Genomic DNA, 17,086 nt, shown 5'->3' with positions numbered 1-17,086 from the left:
TTGAGCATTGTCAGCAAAATAAATATATAAATAAATTGGGGGGGGGGGAGCGGCCACGAGGGTAGGACCCGGGCCGGGAGTTTTTGTCATCCGCCTCTGAGCCGTGAAGCCTCCTCTGGTTTCTTGCTGCAAAACCAAGGGACCCGGTGAGAGACCCCTCGGGGCCAACTCAATTTGCTTCTCCACAAAGAGCAGTTTCCGCGGTGAGCGCAGGAACCCGGCCGAGGACCTGAACCCCGGAGCATTTTCAACGTTTCCCATCTCTGACTTTATGAAGCTGAAGAGAGGGCTGTAACTGCATTCATTCCTGGGAAAGACTACTACTGTGGACCGCGGCGCACAGCGCTAGTGCGGGAGCTTATGCAAACGGGCTGGGGAAAAGAAAAACCTTAAAAAAAAAAAAAAAAAAAAAAAAAAGGCCAGGTTCTGAAAGAAATGGTGTGCAGCAGCAGCAGCATCGTATTGTTGGCGTGGTTTTTGGTTGTTTTTTTTTTTTTTTCTATTTCTTTTTTTTTTTTTTCTTTTTGTAAGTCACCGATTCTTTCTGGCCACTAACAACCTCCCCCCACCCCCGATCGCTGGGACTTGTTGCTAAACCTTTCCCCCACGCCCCCCAGACATGACCAGCACCCTAAGACTGGGGGGTCCACAGGCGGGAGGGGGCCTGGATCGTTAAAGCCCACAGGGCTGGGCTCCCTGCAATAGGCCACTCTGCCTGGGCTGCGCGTTCAGTTCCACCTTGGGAGAGCTCTGACTCACAAATGCTAGGGGGGGGATTATGACATAAACCTCGATCCATCCAACCCGGGAGGTAAGGAAGCCGGCCGCCGAGCCCCGACGGGGCGGCCGCCGGGGAGCGGGGACCCGGCAGCCCGCGCCCGGCCGGCTCCGCGGGCCGCCGCCGCCGCGCTGACCTGGATGGTGCAGGTGTACTCGCTGTCGTCCAGCAGCCGCACGGTGCAGCTGTACTCGCGCTCCAGGCTCCTGCTGCTGCCGCTCATCAACCTGCTCAGCATCTTCCCGCCCGCTCGCCCGTGCCCGGGAGCGACGCGGCGGCGCTGCGGACCCCGGACCGGCGCCCCTCAGCCCGCCCAGGGCACCTGCAGCATCACCCCGCCGCCGCCCGCGGCCCCGCTCCTCCTCCGGCTCCGGCTCCGGCTCCTCCTCCTCCTCCGCGGGAGCCGCCACCGCCTCCCCCAGCCCAGAGCCAGCGCCGAGCGGCTCGCTCTCCCCGGCGCCCCAGCGAGCGAGCCAGCTCGGGGGCGGAGCCTCGCCGGAGCGGGCCAATGGGGGTCGGCGCGGCAGAGCGGAGTGGCAGGCCGGACAGCCAATAGGAGTAGGAGGATGGGATGATGGGCGGGTGAGGGAGCAATCACCGGAGAACAGTGGAGCCGAGCCAGGCCGGCCCGCCCCCTAGCGTCCCAAAGCCGGGCTCCTCTCTTACCAGGGCTTCCTATGGCTGCTGCTTCCCCTCCCCCGGGCCAGGTGTGGGCAGCCCGCCCGGCTCGAGGTCGGCTGCTGGGGTGCGTCTGAGCTCTGGCTGTGTTCGGGGGACCGGGTCCCGAACCCGCCGCGCGGCGGTTCCCGCCCTCCTAGGAGCCCCGGCGAGGCGGCGGCGGGGTACGGGATCGCGGTCCCTGCACCTGCAGAATCCAGGCGCCCGTCCGCCCGCGGGCCTCTGCGCCCCTCTCCCTTTATTTTGGGGAACACCTGCTTTGTAGGGGCTACTTAAGTAAACAGCTGCTGAGACCGCAGAGGTTCGTAAGCGTCCGGGTTTAACCCCGAGGGGACCCTACACTTTAACACGCTTTGCCTCCTTCCTTTCATTTCCAGAACAAAAGGGAGGTCTGGGGTGTGCTTGTTCTGCTGATAAGGACGGAGGAAGTATGGATCCTTTCCTTGTGCCTTCAGAACCCTGATTCTCACATCCTCGGACTTCCTCAACAAAACGCCGCTGTAAAAGACAGCAGCTGCACAGCACAAAGAAAAAAAATTGCCTCCTTTGTGACTCCCACATCTAAAGACTTCTTTACCAAAACTTCGCTAAGAGACAAAGAAAAGAATGCGTTTATTCTCCCTCAAAGATTTTGGGGGAAGGAAATGTTATGAAAGAATCATGCCAGCCGGGCTTGGAGGCGCACACCGGTAATCCCAGTATTTGAGAGGCTGACACAGGGGGTCACAGATTCAAGGACAGCCTCAAGCAAGTAGTGAGATTCTCCTCAACCCAGCGAGGCCCTGTTTCAAAAATAAAAATAAAGCTGAGCGTGATGGCGCACGCTTGTAATCCCAGTAATCCGGGAAGCTGAGACAGGAGGATCGCAGGTTTGAAGACAGCCTCAGCTGTTTAGTGAGATCCTCTGCAACTTAGTGAGACCCTGTTTCAAAATAAAGAATAAAATAGGGTTGGGGTGTAGCTCAGAGGTAGAATGCCCCTGGATTCAATTCCCAGTACTGCAAATAAATAAATAAAATAGTAAAAAATAAAATATGAATAATTTCATATTACTTGATGTGTATATGTGTAGTGCTGGGGGTTGAACCCAAGGGCACCACTACCTCATCTATTATTATTATTATTATTATTATTATTATTATTATTAATTTCTTTGTGTTACCAGGGATGGTACCCAGGGGCATTCTACCTCCAAGCTACACCCCCAGCCCTATTTTTTATTCTTTATTTTGAAACAGGGTCTCACTGAGTTGCAAAGGGCCTAAGTAGCTGAGGCTGTCCACGAACCACGATCCTCCTGTCTCAGCCTCTCGAATGCCAGGATGACAGGTGTGCGCCACCACGCCCGGCTTATTATTCATTTTGATAATTTGTCCAGACTGGCCTCCAATTTGCAATCCTTGTGTGTCAGTATCCCAAGTACCGGCATTACATGTGTAAGCTTCTATACTGGGCTCCTAGTACTTTTTTGTACTGTTCTTGTTATATAGGTTTAATACATAAGAAAATTAAGAGACTACATTAGGCTAGAAAAAAAATGCCCCTCTTTTCCCCCCATACTGAAGATCAAACCCAGGGCCTAGTGTGAAGCAAATGCTTCACATGTAGTCACAGCCCCAGCCCCTGCCCTTTAAGGAATATTGCCTTTCAGTTTTAATCTTTCTTCTTTTTTTCTGGCATGGAAGAAACTCATTATTCTCGATCCCCTTCCCCCCATTTAGCACTTCAGTAACCTGGATTTTTTTTTTTTTTTTCAGAACTGGGGATGGAACCCAGGCACATTCTACCTCCAAGCCAAGCCCCCAGCCCTATTTTTATTTTGAAACAAAGTCTTGCTAGGTAAATGAAAGTCTCACTACTTGCTGAGATTGTCCTTGAACCTGCGATCCTTCCTGTCTCAGTTTTCCAAGCACTGGGATTACAGGTGTGTGTCACCATGCCCAGCTGTTTTTATTGGTTGTTTTTTCCTTTGTGGCATTTACTAGCCATAGGAGGAGGTCCCTCTTTTCGGTGCAATCCTGGCAGAGTTAATTATGAGACCAGAACCCGAGAGTCTGATGTTGTAGGCGTAAAACTGGGCATGAGCTCTCCTCTGTAGCCCTAGAAGGTTGCTTTTGTCTGCAGCATACAGGTAGTCTATTCAACTGAAGGAAATAGAATTGATAGATATTTTACAGCATCTACATCCCGAGAAGATCTGTGAAGAAACAAGGAATTTCAGGAAAGTCGTGGAGACAAGTAAAATCATTAATAGGCCAAAGTAGTATTCCACAAAGTTCAGCTTTGTTCTGTAGGCGGGAGGGGATAATGAACATTTTCAAATAGAAAGAACTTTCGTTAAAGGCAAAAGGTGCAATTTACTTATTTATCTGGGTACTGGGGATTGAACCCAGGTACATTCTACCTCTGAGCTACACCCACAGCCCTTTTCATTTTTTATTTTGAAACGGGGTCTCACTAAATTGCTGAAGCTGGCCTGGAATCTGTGATCCTCCTGACTCAGCCTCCCAAGTCGTGGGCTTACAGGCACACACCACCGTGCCAGGCTAAGACGCTATTTCTTTAAAAATCTATAAGAGCAAGAAAAATGTCCAAGAAGCTGGAGGAAGCCCATTAGTGTGATGATAGGGAAATGTCCTTAACAGGTTATGCAAATAAGCAGCTGTTAGAATAAAAAGGCAAAACACCGTGAATCCAGAAGCGCTCGGAGGAGCTGAATGCCGTCTTTCTTCAAAGTGTGGCCAGAAATGCAATCACCAGGGATTAGACTGGCTTCCGTGCCAGTGTGTTGAGGAGTATCCCCGCTCGGTCTAAGAAAATCATGACGGCTTAGAAACTCATCAAAACCAGGTAGATATACATCCATGTTTGTGCATAAAATCCAGCTGCAAAGTCGCTCCTCCTCTCGGATACAGAATATTTAGTGAAGGAAGTAGAGGGTAAAAAATAAATAAATAAAAGAAATGTAACAACCTAAATGTATGCCTCTAAAACAGGTAAGTGAGCGGAACCTAAAGGGGGGGAGAGAGAAAGAGAATGAATTGTGAGAATATTCAGGCAATAAGAGTGAGAGGTTGACTCTGGGGATTGAACCTAGGGGCATCCTACCTCCAAGCTACACCCTCAGCCCTATTTTATTATTTATTTTGAAACAGGGTCTAAGTTGCGAAGGGCGTTACTAAGGTGCTGCGGCTGGGGGCTAACCTGCAATCCTCCTGTCTCTGCCTCCCGAATTCTGGGATTATAAGCATGCACCACTATGCCTGCCCCCCCCCAGAGCTTTTTGTTGTTGTTGTTGTTGTTGTTTTTACAAAACAGACTCTCAACAGGTTGCTGAGGGTCTTACTACATTGTTGAGACTGTCCTCCAACCTGAAATCCTCCTGTCTCAGCCTCCCAAGGACTGGGATTCCAGGTGTGTACCACCACACCCAGCTCTGCCTTTCTTCTTTCTCACATTTTGAGCAGGATGCCAAGACGGAAGGAATGTGTATATTCTTGCTGTAATGTGAGTAGCTAAACAATCCATACAGTTTTGCCCCTGACGAATTTGTCCAAGCCTTCTTTTTTTTTTTATCAGGGCCAAAAGTCACATACAGGTTAAGAGACAGCTTTCACACTTGCTCCCAACCCTTACAATTTTTAAGTCCAATCAGCCCTTACACTCAGAAGAAATATTTTTAATTATGAACTATAAGAAGCACATGTGCTTTTGCTATTCCAAACCTAAAACATGTGCTGAGCATTTAATGTCAGGTACTGTGATGACTCTTTAGAATACATAAGACAGAGCCCAAACATGAAGCCGGGCGTGGTGGCGCACGCTTGTCATCCCCGCGCTTGGGAGGCAGAGACAGGAGGATCGCGCAGGTTCGAAGCCAGCCGCGCGCGCTGGCTTAGGAGACCCTGTTTCCAAATAAGAATGTAAAAATAGGTCTGGGAGTATAGCCCGGAGGTAGAAGGGCTTCCAGGAACCCCAGTACCACCAAAAAAAAAAAAAAAAAAAAAAAAAAAAATATATATATATATATATATATATATATATATATATAAAATACATAAGACAGAGCCCAAACATGAGGAAAGAGACTGCACAGACTGAGAATTTCAGAGTCTAGGAAAGAATGTTAGACGTCTGTGTCGGGAGCTATAACACAATACACGAATCTAGAACCAAGTTCTAGAGGTGCCAACAACTGGTACATTTATTTCAGCAGGAGAGAATGAAGCCTCACAGAAAGGGCATTTGCATAGGTCCTCCCTGTGTCACAAAGGGAGTATCTCAAAGCGCCAAGGAGGCAAGAGAAGAAAGGGATTTGGGAGAAGTAACTTTATTTAGGTATGCATTTGTGTATTTACATATTTATTTATTTTACATTTTTATTTTTTTACTAGGGATCGAATCTAGTCCTCTTTAAAATTTTTTTTTTTTTAATTTTCACACATGGTCTCACTAGGTTGTTGATCTCACTAAATTGCTGAGGGTGGCCTTTAACCTGCAATCCTCCTGTCTCAGCCTCTCTAGTACTGGGATTACCATACCCCGCTTATTTTTTATTATATATATATGTATATATATATATACATATATATATATATATATGTTATTTTTTTTTTTTAGGGTTTGGGGATGGAACTCAGGGGCATTTGACCTCCGAGCTACATCCTGCCCCATTTTTTATTCTTTTATTTTGAAACAGGGTCTCACTAAGTTGCAGAGGCTTCACTAAGTAGCTGAGGCTGTCCGCAAACCGCGATCCTCCGGTCTCAGCCTCCCGAATGCTGGGATTACATGCGTGTGCCACCACGCCTGGCTTTTTATTTATTTATTTATTTATTTATTTATTTATTTATTTATTTTGATCTTAGACTTAAGGCAAACATTTTATTTTATTTTTATTGGTGCATTGTAATCATATATCACATTGGAATACAAGACTTGAGAGGATATACAAGCACACATCATCCAATTAGCCCTCATCCAGTCCCCATCCCATTTCCTCCCCCTCCCTCCATCCCATGCTTGTTTGGTGATTAATTTTGATACATATGTTTATGTACCTCCTGCATTTTAAAGAGGCTCCATATTCCCCTATTCCATACCCTCTGATTGGTCACCTTAATTTTGAGAGGAGCTCTGCTTGTGTTGCCCAGGCTGGCCACAATCTCATCTCTGCCTCCAAGTAGCTGGGGCAACAGATGTGTGCCACTGGGCCCAGCAAGAGTGGCTTTTTTTTTTTTTTTCCTATACTGAGGATGGAGCCCAGGGGCATTCTACCTCTGAGCTACACCCTCAGCCCTATTTTTTATTCTTAACTTTGAAACAGGGTGTCACTAAGTTGCAGAGGGCCTCACTAAGTAGCTGAGGCTGGCCGTGAACCCATGATCCTCCTGTCTCAACCTCCCAAATGCTGGGATTCAAGCGTGTGCCACCACGCTCAGACAAGAGTAACATCTGAAGTAGAAAACACAACATGAGCAAAGACGTAGAAGCACAAATGTGTATATCATGTTCCAGAAACTGTAAGCACTGCTGGCGGATAGTGTGTGGGGTGCACTGGCCCGGAAGAGACACTGAGGCAAGATCCCATGGGACCTTAGTGACGTGTTTAAGAACCTGGACACTGCTCACAGTGAGGAAGCAGAGAAGTGGCAGGATCAGACCTGCGCTTGGAAATGATGCCAGTGTAAAGGACTAAGTTAAGGTGCAGAAATTATTTACTGGGAGAAAAATGGATTCTGGAAACAATAGAATGTCTCAGACTTGGGTGTCAGTCTTTTTTACATTCTCCAATTATGGTTCACTTTCCTTATATTTCCAGTTTGTTTTCTAGCTACAAAATATATATGAAGCCGGGCATGGTGGCGCACGCTTGTAATCCCAGCATTTGGGAGGCTGAGACAGGAGGATCGCGGTTCGCGGACAGCCTCAGCTACTTAGTGAGGTCCTTTGCAACTCAGTGAGACTGGTTTCAAAATAAAGAATAAAAATATAGGGTAGGGGGTGTAGCTCAGAGGTCGAATGCCCCTGGGTTCCATCCCCAGACCTGAAAAAAAAATGTATATGAAACAAAGAAAATTAATGCATTTATTCACAAAAATGTATTGATGGTCTGCCATGTTCACACCCCTGTGCCAGGTGCTGAGAGAATTCAAAGGGAAAAAATCCTCACAGTTTACCATTCCATACAACCTGCAAAAACTTCAACACTGTGTATTAAGTATTCAGTTTATGTAGATTAATATTCAATGCACGTTGACTTTTTAAATGTTATAATGAGCCACACGTGGTGGTACATGCCTGTAATCCCAGTATTTGGGAGGCTGAGACAGAAGGATCACAGACCAACCTTGTCAATTTAGTGAGACCATGTTTCAGAATTAAAAATAAAATCAGTCTGGGAGTGTCTCTCAGAGGTTGAATGCCCTTTGAGTTCGATCCCCAGTGCCACACACACACACAAAAAAAAAAACTAACAAAAAAAGTTATGAAGGACTGGTTATGGTGGTACATAAGAGGCTGAGACAGGATCATAGGTTCAAGGCCAGCCTCAGCAACTTAGCAAGACCTTGTTTCAAAATAAAAAAATAAAAATGGCTGAGGATGTAGCTCAGTGGTAAAATGCTCCCCCTGGGTTTAATTCCAAGTAACACACACACACGCACACGCACACGCACACACACGCACTCATGCATAACAAAGGAGAAAAGCAGCAAATATATAAACAATAGCAAAAAATATACACATAGGTATCGATACATATATATATACAGGCACTACACACACACATATGTGAAAAAGAGCAAGCCAGAACAGCCATATTTCTTGATTTATAGTTTTAATTGACTTCCTGATCTGCAAAATGAGCTGTTTAACATTTTGACATTTCTTCCCACCCTCCATATTTCCCCATCCAGTTTTAGTTTTCTTTTCTTTTTTTCTTTTTTTTTTTTGCGGTGCGGGGGATGGAACCCAGGGGCATTTGAACCCCAAGCTACACCCCCAGCCCTATTGTTTATTCTTTATTTTGAAACCGGGTCTCACTGAGTTGCAGAGGGCCTCACTAAGTGGCTGAGGCTGGCCGTGAACCGGGGGGATCCTCCGGTCTCAGCCTCCAAGTGCTGGGATGAAGAGCTGCCCACCATGCCCGGCCACACCCAGGTTTTGAGGCTCATATTATTTCTCTTTGGTCAGGGTTTACAATATTTTTAGCTTTTGGCAACAATATTTCTGTTAGTTGTTGAATCTTACTTCTATATGGAAATGAATCAAGAGCTTACCACTAGTCTTTTATCATTGTCTCTGGGATTTTTTATTCATGTCCCAATGGGGAGATTTCTTTGCTAAGTTTTCTCAAGAATGGCTAATACCACTTATAAAAACAACTCAAGATGAATTAAAGACTTAACTGTAAAAAGTGAAAGTGCTAGAGGATAACAAAGTAAATGCTTCAGGACATTGAAATGGGTACCAGTTTTTTGGATGGGACCCCAAATGCATAGGAATTAAAAAACAAACATAGGATTGCAGTAAATTGAAAAGCTTCTGCATAGTAAAGAAACAACAGAGTGAAAAGACAACCTACAAAATGGGAGAAAATATCTGCAAACTATTTGTCAAAGGGTTGATATCGAGATTATCTAAGGAATTCAAAGAACTATTAAGCCAGGCGTGGTGGCGCACCCTTGTAATCCCAGCATTCGGGAGGCTGGACAGCCTCAGCTACTTAGGTCCTCTGCAACTTAGTGAGACCCTGTTTCAAAATAAATAATAAAAAATAGGGCAGGGGTGTGGCTCGGAGGTCAAATGCCCCTGGGTTCCATCCCCAGACCCACCAAAAAAAAAAAAAAAAAGAATAAAAAATAGAGCTGGGGGTGTAGCTCAGAGGTAGAATGCCCCTGAGTTCCATCCCCAGTACTGCAAAATATATATATATATATGGCTGGGGGTGTAGCTCAGATGTAGAATGCCCCTGGGTTTAATAAATAAACAAAAAATAAATAAAAATAAAAAATTTAGAGCCAGGTATGGTGGTGCAGGCCTGCAATCCCGGTACTTGGGAGGCTGAGACAGGAGGATCGCAGTTCACAGCCAGCCTCAGCTACTTGTGAGGCCCTCTGCAACTTAGTGAGACCCTGTTTCAAAATTAAAAAAAAAATAAAGCCGGGCGTGGTGGCGCACGCTTGTAATCCCTGAGTTTAGGAAGCGGAGACAGGAGGATCGCAGGTTTGAAGCCAGCCGCGCTGGCTTAAGAGACCCTGTTTCCAAATAAAATAGGTCTGGGAGTGTAGCCCAGAGGTAGAAGGAAGGGTTTTCAGGAACCGCAGTACCACCAAATAAATAAATAAATAATAAAAATTTTTAAAAATAGGGTTAGGGTGTAGCTCAGAGGTAGAATGCCCCTGGACTCCATCCCCAGTACCACAAATAAAATAAAATAAAGACGTTGGTCTAGAACAGAAAGGAAGAATAAACAGTCCACAGTGTACATACTAATTATTCAGTAAATGTCTAGAAAATTAATTTGAAAGTTTTCCTGGACGTAGTTCAGTTAATTAAAATCGCAAATCATTATTACATGTTATTTCCATGTTTCCATTCTGGTAATAAGGGCGCCCTTGCTCCATGCGAGACCATGTGAGTGCTTTGCGTAGGCTGCCTAGTTGCATTCTCAGGCTAGGGTGGCGAGGTGGTGCCGCTGTGGTCTCCTCCGTCCTCCCCTGACTCTTTTCTCTTGTGCTGCTGGGGGGGGGGCCCTGGGCCTCGCGCTTGCTGGGCCAGTGCTCTGCCAGGAGCCAGCCCCATGTCACCTCCACTTCGCAGCTGAGGGACTCTGCGGGACTCTGCAGCGCAGGGAGCCCAAGCTGCTGAAAGCAGAGCCATCACGCGGGCAAACCTGGAAAGCTGGACTCACACCCCGTCTCTCTCTCTCTCTCTCTCTTTTTGTCTTTCTTTCTTTCTTGCCTCTGAATTTTGACGGCCAAGTGTTCCCTTTATTCTTGGATATCTCTCTCTCTCTCTCTCTCTCTCTCTCTCTCTCTCTCTCTCTCTCCCTCTCTCTCTCTCTCCCTCCCTCCATCCCTGTCTCTCTCTCTCTCTCCCTCCCTCCCTCCCACCCTCCCTCTCTGTCTGTCTGTCTGTCTGTCTGTCCTCTCTCTCTCTCTGTCTCTCTCTCTCTCTCTCTTCAGAACCAGGGGCATTCCTACCTCCAAGCCACACCCCCAGCCCGATTTTTTATTCTTTATTTTGAAATAGGGTCTCACTGAGTTGCAGAGGGCCTCACTCAGTAGCTGAGGCTGGCTGCGCCCCCAGATCCTCCTGTCTCAGCCTCACAATGCTGAGATTAAAAGCGTTCACCACCACGCCCAGCAAAAGGCTATATTTTTAACTGCATTAGGCAGCCTTATTTGTTTATTATGTGGTGCTGGGGAATTATACCCAGGGGCACTCTACCTCTGAGCTATACCCCAACGCTATTTCATTTTATTTTTTAAATTTTGAAACAGAATCTTGCTAAGTTATTATGCACTGGCCTTAAACTGGTAATTCTCCTGTCTCAGCCTCCCTAATACTGGGATTACAGGCCCACCACCATGCCTGGCTATAGAGCCTTCTTTTTTCAGGAAGTTAGTGGAAAACAAACATTGAACTTAGAAGACCTGAATACAAACCTTGGCTCCAACATTACATACTATGCCACCTTGGGAAGTCATTTAAACTGTGTATGTAGGTAGGTATGTATTTTTGTAAGACAGAGATAATGTTGTTTTCTGTGATTGGTCTAAGAGTCATAGACTTTTGCTTGAAAATGACAGTTTGGAGCCAGGCATGGTGGCGCACACTTGTAACCCCAGTACTTGGGAGGCTGACACAGGAGGATCGCAGGTGCAAGGACAGCCTCAGCTACTTAGTGAGGCCCTCCGCAACTTGGTGAGTCACTGTCTCAAAATAAAGAATAAAAAATAGGGCTGGGGTGTAACTCAGAGGTAGAATGCCCCTGGGTTCCATCCCCAGTACTGCAAAAAAAAAAAGAAGAAGAAGAAGGAGGAGGAGGAGGAGGAGGAGGAGGAGAGAGGGAGGGAGGGAGGGAGGAAGAAAGAAAGAAAGAAAGAAAGAAAGAAAGAAAGAAAGAAAGAAAGAAAGAAAGAAAGAGGAAAAAGCAAATAGAAGTTTGGGCTGGCCAGGTGGTACTTAAGAAGCTGAGACAAGAGCATCATGGGGGTTGGGAGCATATCTCAGAGGTAGAACTCTCTTGGTTCAATTCCCAGTACAATCCATCCATCAATCAATCAATCGAGCTGGGGTGTAGTTCAGAGTTAGAGTGCTCCTGGGTTCAATCCCCTGTACCGAAAAAACTGTATATTTGTGTGTGTGTGTGTGGCAGGGTGGAGGTTAGAGGTGTAGCCTAGTGGTAGGCACTTGCCTAGCGTGCACAGGCCCTGGGTTCAATCCCTAGCACCTTTGAAAAACAAAAGTAGATTAAACACAAGTACTTTGTTCTTACAAGAAATTCACTAAAGCAAAGTAAAGTGGTGTGTGTGTGTGTGTGTGTGTGTGTGTGTGTGTGTGTGTTGGGCCCGGGTTCAAACCCAGAGCCTGGTGCATACTAGGTAAGTGCTCTACCACTGAGCCACACTCCCAAGTCCCTACCACATCCTTGCAAATAGAGACAGAACTGAAAATAGGGGCACTATTTGAAAGTTCATTTGAAAAGCAGTTCCCTTCCCCAACTGCAGCCAACACTTCTCCACCACATTAGCATTCTGAAAGGTAATTCTCTTAAGTTTATTTTTTATTTTTTTTTTAATCAAAACTAAAGATACACCTAGCATGGTGTAATCCCAGCACTCAGGAGGCTGAGACAGGAGGATTGCAGGTCTGAAGCCAGCCTCAGCAACACAGCAAGACTCTCGCCAACCTAGTAAGACTCTGTTTCCAAAGAAAAAAGTAAACCCGAATTTCTGAACTCATGAGAAGGTCACCGAAAGTTTAAGAAAACTCTCTAAAGGTGGTGAATGTTCTCTGCACCAGTCATGATAAATATGAGGTGTGCCAATTATCCTGACCATCTGACCATTACACATTTTGTCGCATGAACTGAAATAGCACACTATACCCCATAAATATTCACAGTAAGTATGTGTCAATTAAAAGAATGTTTTTTAAAAAGAGAAAAAAATCTCTAACATAAAATTGAGGGACCAAAACAGAAGGAAATAGGCAAGTTGGAGGACATAAAAAACTTAGAGGAAAAAGAAATTTTTCAAAGAGCAAATTTTGTGGCTAGGGGTGTAGCTCAGTAGAAGAGCGCTCACCCAGTATGCACACAGCCCTGGATTTGATCACCAGCGCCACACAGAAAACACAGAATGAGAGGAGAGAGAGAGAGAGAGAGAGAGAGAGAGAGAGAGAGAGAGAGAGAGAGAGAGAGAGAGAGGAGATTTATTAATAAATAGAAATAGGAGATCGCTGAATAGAAATGGGGGGGCTGAGAGGGGCCGAAATTATCAAAAACATAATTCAAGAAATTTTTCCATAATAAAGACCATGCATTTCCAAATTTAGAAAGCCTACCAAGTGTCCAGCACAGTGAGCAGGAACCATACCGTGACACCGCTGCAACGTTTCAGAACTCTGCGAACAAAAAGGAAGCTTATTTTCCAGAAAGAAAGAAAAAATTACAAATAAGCATTAGAATTACTCTGGATTTCTTAACATTAGCACTAGATCAAGACAACAGTAGAGCCGGGCGTGGTGGCGCATGCTTGTAATCCCCGCGCTGGGGAGGCTGAGACAGGAGGATGGCACAGGTTCGAGGCCAGCCTCAGCTACTTAGTGAGGCTCTCAGTAACTTAGTGAGACCCTGTTTCCAAATAATATATAAAAAATGTCTGGGAGTATAGCCCAGAGGTAAAATCCTCTGGGTTCTACCCCCAGTACCACCAAAAAATAAATAAATAAAATATAAAATAGGTCTGGGAGTATAGCCCAGAGGTAGAAAAGCCCCTGGGTTCCACCCCCAGTAACACACACACAACACACACACACACACACCAAAAAAAAAAAAAATAGTAGAGCATTATCTACAAATTTCTAAAGAAAATGATTTCTAATCTAGAATTCAATGCCCAAACCTACACAATTGAGCAAAATGGCATTGTTAGACATCTAAGATCTCCATCCATTTTACTCTTAGACATCCTTCCTCGGGATGTGGAGGAGCGAGCTCCCCGTGGCTAAGTCCGATGTCAGTAGGACAGGAAGTAAAATTCTAGTGCCAGTAGAGAAGGGCAGTAAGTATTGGAAGGCATAATTCAATCTACCCATGAGCTACATCTCCAGCCCTTTTTGAAAATTTAATTTTGAGACAGTGTGCCACTAAATTGCCCTGGCTGATCTCAGACTTACTTGTGATCCTACTGTCTCGGCCTCCAGAGTAGATGGGATTACAAGTGTGTGATCCGCTCACTGTAATCTCGTGGGACCTCTGTTGTAATACGGTCCGTATGAAATGGCCTTATGAGATTTGTGACTCTATTTGACACCTACACTATGGGAATTTTAATTGTTTTTTTCTTTTTTGTGGTACTGGGGATGGAACCCTGGAGTATTCTACCTCTAAGATACACTCTCAGCCCTTTTTATTTTTTCTTTGGAAACAGTCTTACTAGGTTGCAGAGAGTCTTGCTATATTGCTGAGGCTAGCTTCAAACCTGCAATCCTCCTGTCTCAGCCTCCCGAGTGCTGGGATTACAGCATGCCAGATGCATCTTTAATTTTGATTAAAAAAAATAAGAAATAAACTTAAGCATTGCAGCACAGAAACAGAAATATATAAAAAGAACAATATAATAAACCAATGCAAGCCAGGCATGGCAACATATACTTGTAATTCCAATACCTGGGAGGCTGAGACAGGAGGATGGCAGGTGTGTGGCTAGCCTCAGCTACCTAGTGAGGCTCTCTGCAGCTTAGTGAGACCCTGTTTCAAAATAAAGAATAAAATAGAGGAGACTGGGAGTGTAGCTCAGGGTTAGAATGGCCCTGGGCTCAATTTCCAGTACTGTCAAAAAATAGGGAGCTGGGGTTTAGTTCAGAGATAAAAATGTCCCTTGGCTGAATTCCTAATACCCCCCAGCAAAAAAAAAAAAAAAAAGCCCGGGCTCCAGGTTAAGATAGCACGTTGTACTCTGCTTCCGTGATGTGCTAGCTGTGTGGCCTTGGATACAGAAGTTGCTAAGTTTCAGTGTTCTGTTTATAAAGCAGAGATAGTAATATTCCCTCTCTTAGAGTTGCCGTGAGAAGCCACCGGCATAAGCTTTTACATTAAAAAAAAAAAAAAATTGAGCTGGGCGTGGTGGCACATTTGGGAGGCTGAGACAGGAGAATCAGGATTCGCGGACAGCCTCAGCTACTTAGTGAAGCCCTTTGCAACTCAGTGAGACCCTGTTTCAAAAAATAAAAAGACTAGAAAATAGGGCTGGGAGTATAGCTCAGAGGAACAATGCCCCTGGGATCCATTCCCAGTTAGAAGAAGCAGCAAAGTTTTATCTAATTTTATTTCATTCCCTTCTCTGTAGATAAACAGATGACGACAAGGCAGTTCAGTAGAAAGGAAAACCTAAAGCAAAAATCCGAGATGACACTCAATCTGGAGGACCAGTATGGGAGGGACTTGTCTTTGTGGTGCTGGGGACAGAACCCGGGGCCTGGGACGAGCGCTCTGCCACTGAGCTTCTCCCCGGCCCCATGCTTCTGCAGGAAGCCATCGCCTTACTGTGTTGTCCGCCTTTGAGAACTTCTCTAACTCCAAACCACTCCTCACGCTGGCCAGCAGGTCCCCAGGCGACCCTTCCTTCCGAGTCTGCATGTCCTTCTCAAGTGCAGCCTAGGACCTGCGGTCGGCCGGCCTGGGCCTATCCTGACCTGCTGGATCTTGTCCATCTATAGTTAACCAGGACGGGCTGGCCCTGACCTAAGGTAAGACAGTCACCCGAGCTGTGGGGAAGAGCATCCTTCTCATAAGGAAGCAGACAGCTTGGACGCTGAGGTCACAACACCATGACACATGATCCGCACACACACACACCCCACCTCCTTACCCACCGCCGTGCGCCTATGAAAAGGCCGGCGTGTGACTGTTTCCCTACTTTTGAGTGACCGACTGAGTTTGAAAGGACATTGCACTGATGGAAAAATGAGTTCCGTTGGCTGAAATGAGTTCCATTTTGCACCTGAGAGTAAAAGAATGACGACCATCACTTACCGTAGCCAGGCGCTGTTTTAAAAGCTTCTTACGAACTCCCCGGATTCTCGCGACTACCAATGAAGTAGGACGATTATTATCCGCATCTTAAAATAAGAAAATTAGCTGGACGTGGTGGCGCCCGCTTGTAATCCCCGCGCTTGGGAGGCGGAGACAGGAGGATCGCGCAGGTTCGAAGCCAGCCGCGCTGGCTTAAGAGACCCTGTTTCCAAATAAAAATATAAAATAGGTCAGGCCGGGCGTGGTGGCGCACGCTTGTAATCCCCGCGCTTGGGAGGCTGAGACAGGAGAATCGCACAGGTTCGAAGCCAGCCTCAGCTACTTAGTGAGGCTCTCAGCAACCTAGTGAGACCCTGTTTCCAAATAAAGGATAAAATAGGTCTGGGAGTATAGCCCGGAGGTAGAAAGCCTGTTGGTTCCACCCCCAGTACCACCAAAATAAATAAATAAATAAAATAAAATAAAATAGGTCTGCGAGTGTAGCCAGGAGATAGAAGGGCTTCCAGGAACCCCAGTACCACCAAAAAAAAAAAAAAAAAAGGTGGAGACAAGATGATAGCGCAGGTTCGAAGCCAGCCGTGCTGGCTTAAGAGACCCTGCTTCCAAATAATTATATATATATATATATATATATATATATATATATATATATATATAGTTCTGGGAGTGTAGCCCGGAGGTAGAAGGGTTTCCAGGAACCCCAGTACCACAGAGAGAGAGAGAGAGAGAGAGAGAGAGAGAGAGAGAGAGAGAGAGAAGAGGGAAAGTAATCCCAGCAAGATTAAGTAATGTACCAAAGGTCACATAGCTAAATGAACAAGGCATTAAACCTAAGCCAACCTAGAGGACTGCTACACTGTATGGCTTTAATCTTTACCTCCTTCTTCAAACTGCATTCTGTAGACCTTAAAGAAAGTGGTCACTGTCAGTAAGTCAAGGAACTCCTACTGTATTTGTCCCCATCTTCATGATACATTGACTAACGTAAACAGGAAAACAGCCAATTACCAGTAAAGCATGTTTTGGATTTATTAAACAGTTCTATAAAATTCTGATGAAGACCCTTATTGTAATTCAGACTTGGGTGTTGTTTTTTTCCTTTTCTTTTCTTTTCTTCTGTTGTTGATGTTCAGAAACTGGTCCAGCTGTTTCTCCAGCTGCCTGGTAATTTCACAGGAACCAAATCAGTGAATCAGTTCAGATTCTAAATTCTGAAAAGGACAATACATTTCCTTGTGTTTTCATAAGTCACCTACATTTAAATTACAATGTAAAAGCGACCATGTGCTGGGTGAGCAGATTTACATAATTGGTGTCAGGGGTCTAAAGCAGAAGCTAAAGGGGCTACGGATTGATGGATCCGA

At 45.6% G+C, this 17,086-nt stretch overlaps 1 protein-coding gene across 5 annotated transcripts in view; it reads right to left on the bottom strand.

Annotated features, from left to right (window-relative positions):
- The window catches only part of FRMD5 (FERM domain containing 5), a gene marked incomplete at both ends in the record, with an annotated part of 311,565 nt that extends 310,549 nt beyond the window's left edge, over positions 1–1,016 (bottom strand). For all 5 annotated transcript variants that reach the window (XM_080708057.1, XM_080708059.1, XM_080708055.1 and 2 more), the window contains one exon: positions 915–1,016. In XM_080708057.1, coding sequence (XP_080564183.1) covers positions 915–1,016 — 102 coding nt within the window. The remainder of the gene's footprint in view (positions 1–914) is intronic.
- Between the last annotated feature and the right edge of the window lie 16,070 nt (positions 1,017–17,086).

Source organism: Muscardinus avellanarius (genome assembly GCF_963383645.1).
Source record: "Muscardinus avellanarius genome assembly, chromosome: 12".
Taxonomy (NCBI): Eukaryota; Metazoa; Chordata; class Mammalia; order Rodentia; family Gliridae; genus Muscardinus; species Muscardinus avellanarius.
The sequence above is the reverse complement of the archived record's forward strand: the minus strand, read 5'-3'. Positions and strand labels throughout refer to the sequence as shown.